General features: G+C 50.7%; 1 protein-coding gene across 1 annotated transcript in view; it reads left to right on the top strand.

The window, feature by feature from the left end:
- VANGL1 (VANGL planar cell polarity protein 1) overlaps positions 1 to 14,047 on the top strand; it is a 41,785-nt gene that overhangs the window by 10,566 nt on the left and 17,172 nt on the right. The window contains exons 2-4 of the mRNA XM_023534929.1: positions 178 to 189; positions 1,734 to 1,766; positions 1,997 to 2,604. Of these exons, the coding sequence (XP_023390697.1) occupies positions 178 to 189; positions 1,734 to 1,766; positions 1,997 to 2,604 (653 nt within the window). The remainder of the gene's footprint in view (positions 1 to 177; positions 190 to 1,733; positions 1,767 to 1,996; positions 2,605 to 14,047) is intronic.

Below are 14,047 nucleotides of genomic sequence, written 5' to 3'. Positions count from 1 at the left end.
AGGCCCGATACAAAACGTGGAGTCCAGTATTTGCCTTCACTACAAGTGTTACAAAGTAGGTAGCCTGCGAACTCACCTTATAATAAAGCAAGTTGTCCATCTTTGAATTTGTAGCTATTTTTTCCCCTGCCGCTGATTTTTTTTCTTTTTTAAAAATTGAAATAAATTTGTACCCAGAGAAATAAAGACGTCTAAAGCATACAGTTTGATGTTTTAAGAGCTAAATAAACCCATATAACTCATTCCTATCAATCCAGATACTGTATTTCTGTTACTAGAAAGTTCTCTCATGCTCTTCGCAGTCAATTCCTGTTCCCCGCCCCCACCTCTCCAAGGCAAGCCCTGTTTTGATTTCTGTCACTATAGATCAGTTTTGCCTGTTTCAGAATTTAATGTAATTAGAATCATATTCTTTTGTTTTGGACTCTTTTCTACTCAGCATACTGGTTTTGAGATTTATCCACGTTTTGGTGTGTTTCCACAATTCATTCCTTTTTGTTTTTGCCGCATAGTATTCCGTTTTATGAATACGCCGCAGTGTGTTATCCATTCTCCCGATGGACAGACATTTGGGTTGCACTGTTTTGGGCTCTTATGCATAAAGCTGTTAAGTATATATTTACGTTTATATGAGACTGCCAGACCAGTTTTCAGGAGTAATTTACACTTCCACTCGAAGTAGCCGAGAGTCTTGGTTGCTTCTAATGATTGTCTTAAATAGCCATTTCTCTCATGGTATGTGATACCTGTAACTTTCCACGTCAAAGAACTATTTCTTCATAGGTCAGGACCTTTGCCACCACCACTGCCTTTGCCATCGCCTGCACGTGTCATAAATCATATTTTTTATCCTGAAGATTTTTACCCTGAAGATTTTTGTTTGGTTATGAGAGACTCCACCTTACTGATTCAGCTGTTAAACTGGATTTTTCCAAGTTGGCGTCTTACACATTAATTTCACTCAACTTGCCCCTCCGTCTGACTGTTTTTTCCAAGTTATATACGCACATCTCTAAGGCAGAACCTCTTTGGACTCCGTGTAGCTTTCCATGGCCTCCTTGCTCTGTCGTTAGTTTGGAATGCAGTCCGAATTGCCAGTAAAATAGCAAAACTGTTTAAAATTCTAACGACTGGATCTTGTTAAACAAAGACAGTAATTGCTCCAACCAGAAAGTACCTCAAAGTTCAAAAAGAGAGAGAAAACAAGAGAATGAAAGGCAGGCACATGATAATAATCTTGGTGACTCCTTGCCCTCGATCTTTCATTTGTCATGAGAACGTGTGTTTCGGGTGGAATTTTTGAAATGCAAGTGGCCGTAGACGCTTGCATTTGCTTAGCTTATTCAGTAAGAAATGTCCAGGAGTGCGTGACACTGATAGATATTAAATGGGTCTTAAAAACAATATGGAGGCTTAAAAACAGTGTGTCCTAACTGCGGGTCGGCTTCGATGTGCACGTACATTGGTAAGTCCCTTCGCTGTGCCCTTGGCTCTTCAGAGCTACTGAGAAGGCCTCCCGAAGTGGGACTTATCTGTGAGCCTTCAGAACCCAGCCGTGGAGTGAGAACAGAACACAGAGGGTTTTCTTCTTAGGTCGCAGGTGAGCTCTCATGTGCAAGCCTAACAAACAGCGGATTGTTTACTGCAAGCAGTTAGCCCCAGACCCCTCCACATCTCTCTGGGGATTCCAGCTCAGTGGATGAGAATCAGTGTTATAGTAGTGAATCACCCAGACAAAGAGGTTAAATCGTGTTCAATTTGAAAAGGTCAGTGTAGGATACATTTTGAAAATTTTCAGTGAAAATCGTTAAGGTTGACAATGCTTCTAATTAACATGTTAAGCTTCCGTTTTTCTGGGAAGCCCCTGGGTGCGGTTTGCTTCGGGGGGGCGGGCCCCCCCCGCATGTCCACTGGGTCTCCCAAGTGCCTGCTTTGTGGCTTTCCCAAGTAACCTGCCGTGCGTGGCTCTGCATCTTCATTGTTCCCTCCCCGTCAGGATGACAACTGGGGAGAGACCACCACGGCCATCACGGGCACCTCGGAGCACAGTATCTCTCAGGAGGACATCGCCAGGATCAGCAAGGACATGGAGGACAGTGTGGGGCTGGACTGCAAGCGCTACCTGGGCCTCACCGTCGCCTCGGTGCTCGGACTTCTAGTTTTCCTCACCCCCATCGCCTTCATCCTGTTACCCCCCATCCTGTGGAGGGAGGAGCTGGAGCCTTGCGGCACCATCTGTGAGGGACTCTTTATTTCCGTGGCGTTCAAACTCCTCATTCTGCTCATCGGGACCTGGGCGCTGTTTTTCCGCAAGCAGAGAGCCGATGTGCCACGGGTGTTTGTCTTCCGTGCCCTTTTGTTGGTCCTCATCTTTCTCTTTGTGGTCTCCTATTGGCTTTTTTACGGGGTCCGCATTTTGGACTCCCGGGACCGAAACTACCAGGGCATTGTGCAATACGCCGTCTCCCTCGTGGACGCCCTGCTCTTCATCCATTACCTGGCCATCGTCCTGCTGGAGCTCAGACAGCTGCAGCCCACCTTCACGCTGCACGTGGTCCGCTCCACTGACGGCGAGTCCCGGTTCTACAGCTTGGGGCACCTCAGGTAAGCGGGAGCATCCAGGGAGGCGGGCAGGACGCCTGATGTCTCTCGCTAGAAGTCAGCTGGTCAAAGGTGATGACAGGTGCCAAGTGCCAGGACCAGGGTCTGGCTCCTCCCTTCAGGCTTCGAGAAGAGCTGTGTTGGGGGGTCGGGTTGCGGGGGTGGGGGGTGGTGACTTTTTGACTTTACATTGATTTTCCCGACTTCCGGAGGGGGTGGTGCAGTTGCTGGCGCTCATCCAGGTTGGAGTTTAGTTGGGCTTGAGGTCAGAGTTGTTGGCAGAAAGGACACATAGCGACGGCTGCTGGCCCTGAAATGGGCCTGTGAACAGTGGGTCGAGGGATTGGCGGTTCCGTTTGCTCAGAAGGGCACATCTGGTTTACCCCGTTGTCTCCGGGGAATAATTAGTCGTCCCTCTTTTGTCCACCACCCTTAGAGGTACTGCGGTTTGGGTGATCAATGACGTGGTCACCCTGGTGGCCGTCCAGTAAAGAATGAAGTGTAGGTTAGAGACCTCAAACTTGTAAGGGTCGAGTGTTTGGAAGATACATGCACGAGAGAAAGAAATACGTTGAGCTATCGCGCTTTAAATCTGTGCATGAAACCTGTTTTATGGTTAACTAAAAGAGTGATCGCCATCATTTATTTAATTTTATTTCTGTCCATCCCGAGGTCAGCCATTCGTATAGACTGTCATGTTTAATCTTCTCCGAACCCTTTGATTTAGGTCTTATTCATCCCCATATTACAGATGAGGAAATGGGGTTTAGGGAATTTAAGTCATTTGTACAAAAATGGCGAGCCTCGCGTAGGTTTCACCCGGATGTCAGGACGCGAGGCCCACCTCGTGCCTCATCGTGGCGTCTCTCACTTCGTCTTCACTGGCCACAAATGATAAACTCCCTGGAGAGAGGGGCTGTGTCTCATTGCATCCTCAGTGCCTCGCCAGGAGCATGACACACAGTTGGCCCTCGTGGTCACTGGGTGAATGGATCCCCTGGGATGTCTGACCGTGCCCTTACCTCGGGCTCCAGCCTCTTCAAGCCATATGTGCCAATGTGTGTAACCTGTTTGGCTCCTCGTAAGTACTTACTTCATCGCAGCCGTCATCACTGTGCGTTCATAGCTGGCAAGGGCCCCTTAGTGGGCCTGAGAACAATGGGCTTTGTCATACTTCTGGCCGGGGCCCAGAAAGGTGGCGCGAGCCTCGTTCGGGGTCAGGTTTCCCCTGCAGCCATCCTGGTGTTGGTACACATCTTCTTTCACCCTTGGACTCAGCTGGTACCCCCTGAGGACGGGGTGGTCTGGCGTTCAAGGCTGCTGCCCCTCTGACCCCTCCTTGGAGGGATCAGTGTCTGAGTCTCACGCTCCGTGCAGCAGAATCAGATGTTCGATTCCTCTGCAGATGCCGTGGGGCTCAGAAGGCAAGTAAGTCACTGCTGTGTTTTCGTCTCAGACAGCTCGCTTTCCCCGTATTTCGTGTTGGAGAATGACCAGCAGACTTGTCTGTTCCCTGCAAACCCAGGGCTGGGGCCCAGAGACATAGGATGGACGCCTTTGGAGCTCTTTTCTGAGACTCCCGGGGCTCACGGTCCCTCAGAGACCAGCACATCGCTGTGCAGGGGACAGTGGCTGACACGGGCCTGGCATGGATGATGGGAACACAGGAGGACCAGGGAATTGCAGGCAGCAGCAGCAGTAAAGCCCTGTGGGAAGTGGGCTGTCTCAGGACAGGACAGGTGTAGCCGGTGAGAGGGTGAGAAGGTGGAGAGAAATCCCGCTCTGGTCCCAGGAGACAGGAGTGATATCTGGGACTCTGCAGCCGTCAGCAGCCAGGACACTGGCCATTAGTGAGGCCCGCGGTGGTCTTGTGTTTTGGCCTCAGGCCTAGTAGGTGTGACTCCCACCTGTGGAGGTGAGAAAGGAGAGGGCGTCTTCTCACCTCAGGTGGCAGGGTGATGGGGCTGACTTCCTCCCTAAGGCTCCGTCAGACCGGATCTGGGTGGGGGCGGGGAGAGGGCACACAGGACAGCTTCTGGCACCTGGAACTCACCGTAGCTCTGCCGGCCAGGAATGGATGAGCTGGGCCAGGAGAAGCAGGACCGATTGCGCCGTGTGACCCGCAGGCTGGCTGCAAACCCTCGTGGTTGTCCTCATCTGACCAACAACCCCCCAGGCTTTATTTGCTGACCCTGAAGTCACTAACCCCCGGGAGACCCGAGGGTGCCACTTCTCTAGCAGCCCTGGAGGAGAGCATTGCGGGTGGTCCCAGTATCTTCCTTTCAGCTCCTCTCCAAGGCCCTTTGTTCCCCCCGCCTTCAGTAAGGCCCCCTTCGTCCCTCACGTGGAGACCCTGGTTATGGGATGGAAAATGGCTGAAGAGGGAGAGACATCTTTATTCACAAATAGAGCCCTCAGGCAGGGCCAGCTGCCCTGTGACAGCCGGTGTGTAGGAGCAAGGACACGCCTGCTGGCACCGTGTGGGCTCTGTCACCTGCCGATCCTTGGGCTCAATCTGGTCCATACCCAGCAGTGGCGGGAAGAGTCACTGGGCCAGGAGGATAACTAACTTCTAAGCCCTTTTGCAAAGTATAGAAACAGACAGGAGGGAAGGGGGAACCAGAATGAACAAAGGAGCAGGTCCTGGGGTGACGGTAGCCAGTCCCCCACGCGACGGGAATCCCAAGCTGTCCCACTCACCCTTTATGTAAAAACGTCCCCACAGCCGTGACTTGTTGGGCTGAGCTGCAGAGCGAGCGTGAGTTCTTTTTTCATTTTGTTTTCAAAGATGATTTTATTGAACCGACTGAGCTATTTTTGAGAGTTGTCAAAAGAATCCCTATTCTTTAGTTTCTTAAAGAAAATCTGCTTCTTGTTAGCTCTCCTACAAGGTCCTCGCCGTGGCCCTGCTTGTTGGCCAGCGTGGAGTCATGGCTTATTTGAAAATGTTCCGAAACGTAAAAGGTTATTTTTGTACAAAGTGAGAGACCATAAATAGCTTAAGAGACTTTCTGACTTTTTCCTGGTGCCTTTGAGATGGCAAAGGGCTTCGGGGGTGTTGGATCTCATTCATCCTCCTGCCCTGTCAGGAGTGGGGGCCGGTGGACCTGCTCGAGGCTTCAGGGAAGCACCAGCCCCCTGGGGGTCACACTCCCGTGCTCTCTGCGGCGTCCTGGGGTCTCAGCCCATCTGTAATTGTCCACGCACACCTCACTTGTCACTTTCCTCGGCCCTGTTCTCACAATGAGTTGCTCGCTTTTCCAGGATTTCACCAAAGACTAGTGAGTTGATCTGACTGTATACGGAGAGAAAGCCAGAAGAAAAAAGACTAAAAATGACATTTCATTATCCTGATTGATAATTTCTCACTTTTGAAATCTTTACAGGTGAATACTGTGAATATTGGTGCATAGAAGCTAGTGTGACTGACTGACCAACTCGGAGATGTGCAGCCATGAACTTTAACCATGCACAGTCCTTACCGCGTGCCAGGCACCTTCTAAGCTCTTAACTTATAACTCATTTAATCCTAACGGCCCTGCGAGGTCGGTACTGTCATCCACATCCTCAGACGAGAAAACAGGCACAGGAGAGTTAAGTGGATTGCCTGTGGCCACGCAGTTTGTGGTTGTGGGAGGCAGGATTTGAGCCCAGGCCGTCTGGTTCCAGAACGATCTGAACCGTGTCACCATAGTGCCTCTGCATAGATGTGTCCATGTTCTTATTGTTGCTTTAAGAACGCGTGAAGGAGTCATAGCATTTTTGAGTGCTTAACTATGTGCCAGACTGGATACTATTTTTTTTTATACATGATCCTATTTCATTTAACTCAGCTTCAGGGCTGGAAAGGAGGGAATGAGGGGACAGTCAGGGTTTGGCTGGCTTTTACTCCGCAGGCATTCCCGAGCCCACTGGTTTTTTTAATTCAGTCAGCAAACAAAGCCTGGGCCTTATAACCACAGCAGTTTGAGCCCTTGTCTGCTCATACCTTTTTAACTGTCTATATGTCAGTTGTCCCAAAGAAGAACCTCTTTTTATCTATTGCTGTATAAAACCGCCCCCAAACTTAGTAGCGCAGGGCAACATTTTATTATTTTATTACCGTTTCTTACAGCTCTGTGGGCTGGGCTCAGCCAGGAGGTTCTTTTCCCAGCCTGGCTAGTGGTCCCCATGTAATTGCTGTCATGTCGCGAGGCAGTGGGGCCTCTCTCTCTTCCCACATGTTCTGCGGTTCGCACCCTCCTCAGAGGGCCTCCCCTTTGGGGAGTAGTTTCTTATTAGGGTAGCTAGACTTTCCAGGGCTCCCAAGAACACAAAAGCAGACACTCCCAGGCTCTTTAAGGATTAGGCCTGGAACTGGCCCAGGACCACTTGCCCTGAACTCTCTTGTTCACGTGAGTTAGAGCCCCAGCCCAGACTGAGGAAAGCAACTGCAGAAGCGGGGTCACTGGGGTCTGCTGCGACTCCCACAGCTGCCTCAGGGTCTCGTTCTCAGAGTCTGCTTGTTCTTACTTTGCATACAATTCTCACAGATTTAATTATTGACTTCTATGCCTCAAAAAGTCCAGAAGAAGCATCTTTCAAGTGGGAGAAACAGCTCTGTACTATAAGAGGCACATGAACATCAGTGAAAAGTGATAGCTGATAGTCATCGGCAAGGGGAGAGACTGAGGCCACAAAAGCCGATGGAACGCTTGTCCCAGCCCTCTGGGAATTCATAGTGACCAGTTCTCTAAGATACTCATTTTACCGAAGCTCCATTGTATCTAATTCAGCCAGCAGGTTTTGAGTGGGTTTCTAAGCATACTTCATTCATTCGAGACTAAGTATCTTTTAAACTGGCATTGACCATGGACCTTTTTATTGAAGGTTGGTTTACTGATCACAGAACCACCTGTGCTTTAGAAGAAGTGACTCTTGGCTTGCTTTTCCAACAGTGAAAGTTTATGATTGTGCATGATTGTAGCGTTGTTGTGCTGAAAAGCAACCGTTATGGACTGAATGCTCCCCCGCCACCACCAATTCATAAATATAAATGAGAAACATGTTATCGGACAGTGAAGCAAAGGCGAAACTTGTTATAAAGTGGCAAAGAACTTGGCTGAATTGTGTTCCGTTCTAGTGTGTTGTGGCAGGTAGAACTTAGGAGTGAGGAAATTAGATATTTAGCTGAGATTTCCAAGCAAAATATTGACGTTGTAGCGTGGGTCCTTCTTCCTGCTTCTAGTAAAAAGCAAGAGGGAAGAGAGGAATTGAAAGAGTTGCTAAACAAAGATTCCCAGCCTATCTAGATTGAAAAAAAAAAAAAGAAGAAGAAGAAGAAGAAGATGAAGCTGGAGCCGAAAGGTGTGGGTGAATAAGCCTTTGATAAAGAGATTAGCATGGGTGTGAACCAGGGCTTGAATCAGCCATTTCAGCAGAAGCCAGGAATAAAGAGGGATTATACCAGGAGAAACACTGTCAGTCGGATCTAAAGGAAACAGAGAAAGTAGGTGGGAATGAAGAAGGGCTGGGAACAGGCATGATCCTTCAGGAAAAGGGAACAATGGCTCTGCCACCTAGTGAGCCCCTAGGGCAGAGCGTTGATCCAAAGAGGGTCCTTCTCAAGTGTTTCCGTCCAATGGAATTTACACTGCTCGGTTTGGGACTGGTTTTGGAGCCATCACCCTTCTCTTTGCTGATTCCTCCCTTTTGATGCTCGTGTTTATCCGATGCCGGGTCACGGTGGTATTTGGGAAGCACATAATTTAAGTGGTTTTAAGTGTTTGCAGCCGAGGAGGCATTTTGCCTCAGTGTGAATTGTGCGTCGAGTCTCATCCTTACGTGGTTTAGAGGAAATTTAGATGAGACTTTGGGCTTTAGACCTAGAGTCGATGCTGGAATGAGTTAAGGCCTTCAGAGCTGTTAGGATGGAAATGAGAGATTTTGCATGTGAGGAAGCCATGAATTATGGGGAGGGAGGCAAAATGCATCAGTCGAAGCTCTAAACCTCAGTGTGGCTGTATTTGGAGACGGGGCCTCTAAAGAAGTAATTACGGTTAAATGAAGTATAGATCCGACAGAATTAACGTCTTCATAAGAAGAGACACCAGAGAGGTCTGCATACTCTTTCTTTCCCCTGTACATCTGGACCCAGGAAAGGCCATATATGGATATACTGAGAAGGGAGTGTTTGCAAGCCAGGAAGAGAGCCAGCCCTCTAGAAACCGAAGTGGCCAGACCTTGATCTTGGACTTGTAGACGTTGAAACTGTAAGAAAATAAGTTTCTGTTGTTTAAGCCACTCAGTCTATGGCATTTTGTTATAGCAGCCCAAGCTAAGACAGGAACGTATTATGCACTCTGGTGACTTTTGACCCCAGAGCTCCAGGAAATCGTGGAATCAGTGAATGCAGCTTGACTCTGAGAAACAGAGCTCGTATTGTCCAGCTCATGCCTCGAACTTGCTTCTCTTGATTGTACTTTGGTTTTCTAGTTAGAAGTGAGAAAAAGAGTCTGCTGGGGAGATTGAGGTTACGCCAGTGATGCTGGGATAGATCCAGCTCCCCTTGAAATCCTATGTCTGTGATCGTGGATCCAATGATACCCAAGCTGGTGATCTCACTGCTGATCAGATTTGGCTGTCACGGTGGGCTGTGGGCCCCTGTCCCCAAGTTCAAGACTAGCATCCGCGGTCTCGGAGGACCCAGCGCTGTCAGCAGTGAGGTTGGGAGTGTTTTTAAATAGCCAAGTTCTTTATGATCATGGTTTCATAGACGATTTGATTTTTAGAAATGTGCATTTCGTTTAACTGCTTTTCAGTGAAGGTATTTGCCAGTCTGTACCCCTACTCCCCCAAAAAAGCAAAGGATGAAAATGAGTCAGAGCTCAAGAGGAAAGTGTGATGGTCGTCGCTCAGATCTGCTTCGCTGTGGGAGGATCCCGAAGGCAGGCACAGACCTGCTGTTTGCGCTTTGGCCCGGTGCTGCCTGTTAGAAGTGGTTTGATGTGAGAGTGTACGGTGCTGGACACTGCAGTCCTGTGTTTAGACAGCTGTCTCCTGGCAGTAGTCACAGCCGGGATGGCTTCCCTTGCAGGGTGTCTGCCCCCAAGCCTCACCCTGAGGCCGAGAGGAGTCACTCGCAGAGAGCACGGCCACCAGAAGGGGAAGGAGCCCGTGGACACATAGCTGGTGTAGGTGGCCTTCCCGCAGGGCCCCAGGTGGCCGAGCAGAGGATCCCGTACCCCAAACGGTGTGCTGTTCATGTCTCTGAAGGACCCGCGCCGTGGGCAAGGCCTGGTGTTCTGCACACTCATCCATGGATTGATGGGTGTGATTGGATACAGTATGTGTGAGACGCTGACGCTCAGTAAGGCAGATGGACAAAGACCTGCTTTCCATGACCTGCAGAGCAGCTGCTGCCCGGCTCCGCTCAGTCTCTGAGCAGAGAGGTCCTCTTGGCCAGGCCGGTCACCCTTGGCCTCCAGACTTTTCACTTGTGCTCCTGTAGCTCTTCGCAGGGCCAGAGGGACCGATGTTGAGGAATGTGAGGATAAGGGAAGGCCAGTGGAGCATCCTGGGTGGGTCTGGAGGTGCTTAGTGTCTGTCTAAACCTCCTTCTTAGAGAACCTCAGCAGGCAGTTGTCTTTGATGTTTATTTGCTGTGAGTCAGCACAGTAATTTAAAGCGTTGAGAGGCTGAGTTCCCGCCCCAGGCAGGGCAGGTGCAGCCCAGGTTGGACTGTGTGGGGGGAGGTGGGGCATGGTGCAGTATGCGCCTGGGCTGGGAGGCCGGGCTCTGAGCTCTCCAGGCAGACTGGGGTGTCACTTGAGGGGAAACAGGTCTCGTAGATTCGCAGCCCCCCGCCCACCACAGGAGGTCTGCTAGCAGCTCTCTGCTGTGAGAGAAGCAGACAGGTGGACAGCTGGCCGTGACTGGATCATCTGCTCAGAAGGAGGCTGTCTCGTCACAGCTATCACCGCACTCAGAACCTCCTCACGTGGCCTTACGGCCAAGAGGGGTGACACATATGACAGCTTTTCGTTGTTCGGTTCCTGAGACCAGAAGAACCAGGTCGTAGCATGTGGCTGTTAAATACTTCTAGTTCCCACGGAGTCCTCCCAGGCTTGACAGAGTGGCCTCATCCGGGTACACATGCTGTGGTTTTACTTGTGTTATTGGAGAGGCCATCTGGTGATATTTTATCATCAGAAACTTAAAGCGGGGGGCATTCCAGGGCACGGAGAAGTGCTCCGGGTGCCCCGCAGCCTGCACCGAGGGGACCGTTCCATGACGACCAGACCTGTTGATTCTGCCACCTTCGAGCCCGGCTTCTAGTCACAGTTGGCTGTCTTTCAGTGGGGACGCCCTGCAGGGCTTGTCTGCAGCCCGGTGTTTAAAGCCGAGGCCAAGGTGATCATTGCCTGTTATCTGTGTGGGACTTGGTGAGCCAGCCCTGCACATGCAGCTGCAGACAGACATTTTAATTAAAAGGCTGGAGGGTCAGCAGACGAGACACTCCCGTGCCGGTCCTCATCGGAGGCGGCAGCAATGTTCGGGGGCTCATTACGTTTGCGTCTCTGGGACTCACAGGAATGCTGCTGCCAGGGGTCCCGGCCGTTTGTCAGATGAGTCCTTTACCTCCACGTCCAGGTCCAGGGAGCCGTGAAGCCCACACATCCAGGTGTGGTCTCGTCGACTCCTTCGGGGAGAAAGTCGGTCAGATAAGACCGAGGGCGTCAGCCGGCTCTCCCAGGCTGGGAGTCTGCACAAAAAGCTGAATCAGCTTTCCATTGTGTGCCCTTTGTTTTAGCGTTTTCTCAAAGACCCTGGTTCAGGCCTAAAATGCAGCCGCCAGAGCGGGCACCCCTGAAAGATCCGGACGCCTTGGGCTCCACGCAGCCTTTGCTGCCGGTGTCCTTCGGGCCTTTGCTGCCAGCTCACCCTCTCTCCTGCCACCCCTCCCCCTCGCCCTCCTGTGCCCTCTCTCGTCACCTGCTCACCTTAGCCGTTCATCTTAGCCAAACCTCCTCCTTTACCTGCCTCCATCCTTCTCGCTTTGAATACACATGTGGTCCTGTCCTAGGGCTGCTATAGCGAAGGACCACAAACCGGTGGCTCGAATTCTCAGTTCTGGAGGCTGGGGGTCTGAAATCCAGGCATGGACAGGACCGCGCTCCCTCTGAAGGTTCTGGGGACCAGTCCTTCCTTCTCCTCCTAGCTTGCGGTGGTCGTGGTGCTTGCTCCTCGGCGCTCGTTGTCCTGTTGCTCCGTTGTCTCTCGGCCTTCTTCTCTGTGTGTCTCTCTGTGTGTCCTCATTTCTTCTTATAGAGACGCCAGTATGACCTTAATTTCCTGTCCTCACGTCCGTAGAGACCCCACACGGGCCCATTCCGAGGTCCTGGGTGACGTGGATTTGGGGAGACAGAATTCAACCCACTACAGCAGGTTTCTCCAGGCCGCTCTGCGACTCCACCCTGAGACTCTGTTGCTCGTACAGAGTCTCAGGTGTGTAGCAGGATGGCTTCACCCCCGCCTGGTCTGCCCACCTGCTTCCTTTGCCAGGAACGAGCTTTACGGCTCATCGTCCACATGGCGTGACCATCATCCATCTATTAAGACTTAACTCAGAAGCTCAGCTGGGCCTCTGCTGCCTCCCCCACCCCCCAAGCTCTTGCTCCGTCACAGCCCCTGAGTCACTTGATTGTCGTCACCACCCAAGAGAGCATACGCCCCTCGCGGCCTTGCTCGTGTACGTATCCCAGTGCGTGGCTTAGTGGGTGCTCGTAGTTCGTAGTTGCCTGTGCATGGCGCTGGGGAGGCTGGTTATTACGGTTCCGAATGTCCACACCCGTAGTCGGCCTGTGGGATAGTAGGTACTCACCCCGAGAGGAGGCCTTTGCAGATTTTGCTCTGCGACTAGCACGCTGTCTCTTCAGTACCTTTGTGTCAGCCCTACCTAGGTCATCAGAATGATGGTGGCCGGCCACTCATGGGGGCGTTAGTGTGTCAGAAATGCTGTCACGTTTTTCATGCATGGAGAAAAAGCTATTTTTTTGTTGACAGCATAAGAGCGCAAATTAATATTTGAAAAGAGGTGACCAAAACGTGAATGAGGCTTCCGCACCTGGGCCGGTCAGGCAGGGCCTTTCTCCCTGGTCTGGAAAAAGTTAAAGGCTATAAATGTTTAGGGCTTTGGACTAGATGAGCTCTAAAGCCTTAATATTTCTGATTTTAATAGCACTTATCAGTCGAATGGCCGAAGCCACATTCAAATCCAGGGAAAGTGAATGAAGAGGAAATAGACAACTCTGCGTGTGCCCGTGAGCGTGCACACGTGCTTTTCTCGGCCTCCGTGCCCTTCGCCGCACACTGAGAGTTAAGGTGGGGGAGGCTGCAAAATGTTCATAATCGTTAGCAGTAACGTTGACACGTTATGTCTGTGTGATCCTTTGTCGTTTATAAATGCTTCCACCGTCATCATTTCATTTGCTCTCTTCAGGGAGCACATGGAATCGTTGGTATTATCTCGCCATCACACGCACCAAGGAACAGGCCAGAAAAGGGGAAAACGACTTATGCGGGTTTGTGAAGTCACAGGTTCAGACCTGGAATCCAGACCTGCCGACTGTAAGGCCAGCGGTTTTTCTATTTTGTGTACCGTGGCTGCCTCCCTCATGGCTGGACTTGATTTTCAGGACGCCGAAGGTTAGCAGGAAATGTCACGTACAAACAGGGCCCCATGACTTTATAGTCCTAAGTCCCTAAGGAAAACGGTGCAGAGGGCCCTATCCTGGCTCACTTCCTGCGACAGTGGCCTTGTGGTGGCCCTTGATGGGGAGGGCATTGCGGGCGCACGCAGGGGACACATTGACCTTCCCAAAATACATGGACGGGTAAGCTCATAGTGCGGCCATTTACCAGCCGTTCGCTTCGGGCATTCATTTATAAATATATTATCTCATTTAATTTTTAAAACAGACCTAAACCAGGCATGCATCCCCTCCTTAGGAAGCAGGAAAGTAGAGGGTGAGTTTCCAGTATTTTTTTTGGCCTAAATCCAACCGACTTTAAAGTCTGGGAAAGTCACAGAATTTGAAATCGTCCCCATTGATATTTAAACTCAGGAGATGACTGCCACAGGTGACACTGGCCCTCTGCCAGCCCTGGATGTTTGGATCTCTCTGTCTATCATGAGAATATCTGACTTGCCACCTACCCCAGACTTGTGCCAGTCACTTCAACAGCCTTTCAGTAATACATTTTATACAGTTAGGTACTTTGGAGTACAGTTATGTCACAGCCGAGTTTTCTATGTTGCTTTTCCCACCCTGCAGTTGGAGAACCTAAGGTTTGGAGAAATGAGTTAATGTGTTCAAGGTCAAAGACTAAATGAAAGAGCCAAGAGCCACGTTTTCTGGGGCCAGAAAGCCAGAACCATTTGCCCAGTGCCTACTTCCTCCCACAG

The sequence above is a fragment of the Pteropus vampyrus genome, unplaced genomic scaffold, assembly GCF_000151845.1.
Source record: "Pteropus vampyrus isolate Shadow unplaced genomic scaffold, Pvam_2.0 Scaffold6, whole genome shotgun sequence".
NCBI classification, from domain to species: Eukaryota; Metazoa; Chordata; class Mammalia; order Chiroptera; family Pteropodidae; genus Pteropus; species Pteropus vampyrus.
The sequence above is the reverse complement of the archived record's forward strand: the minus strand, read 5'-3'. Positions and strand labels throughout refer to the sequence as shown.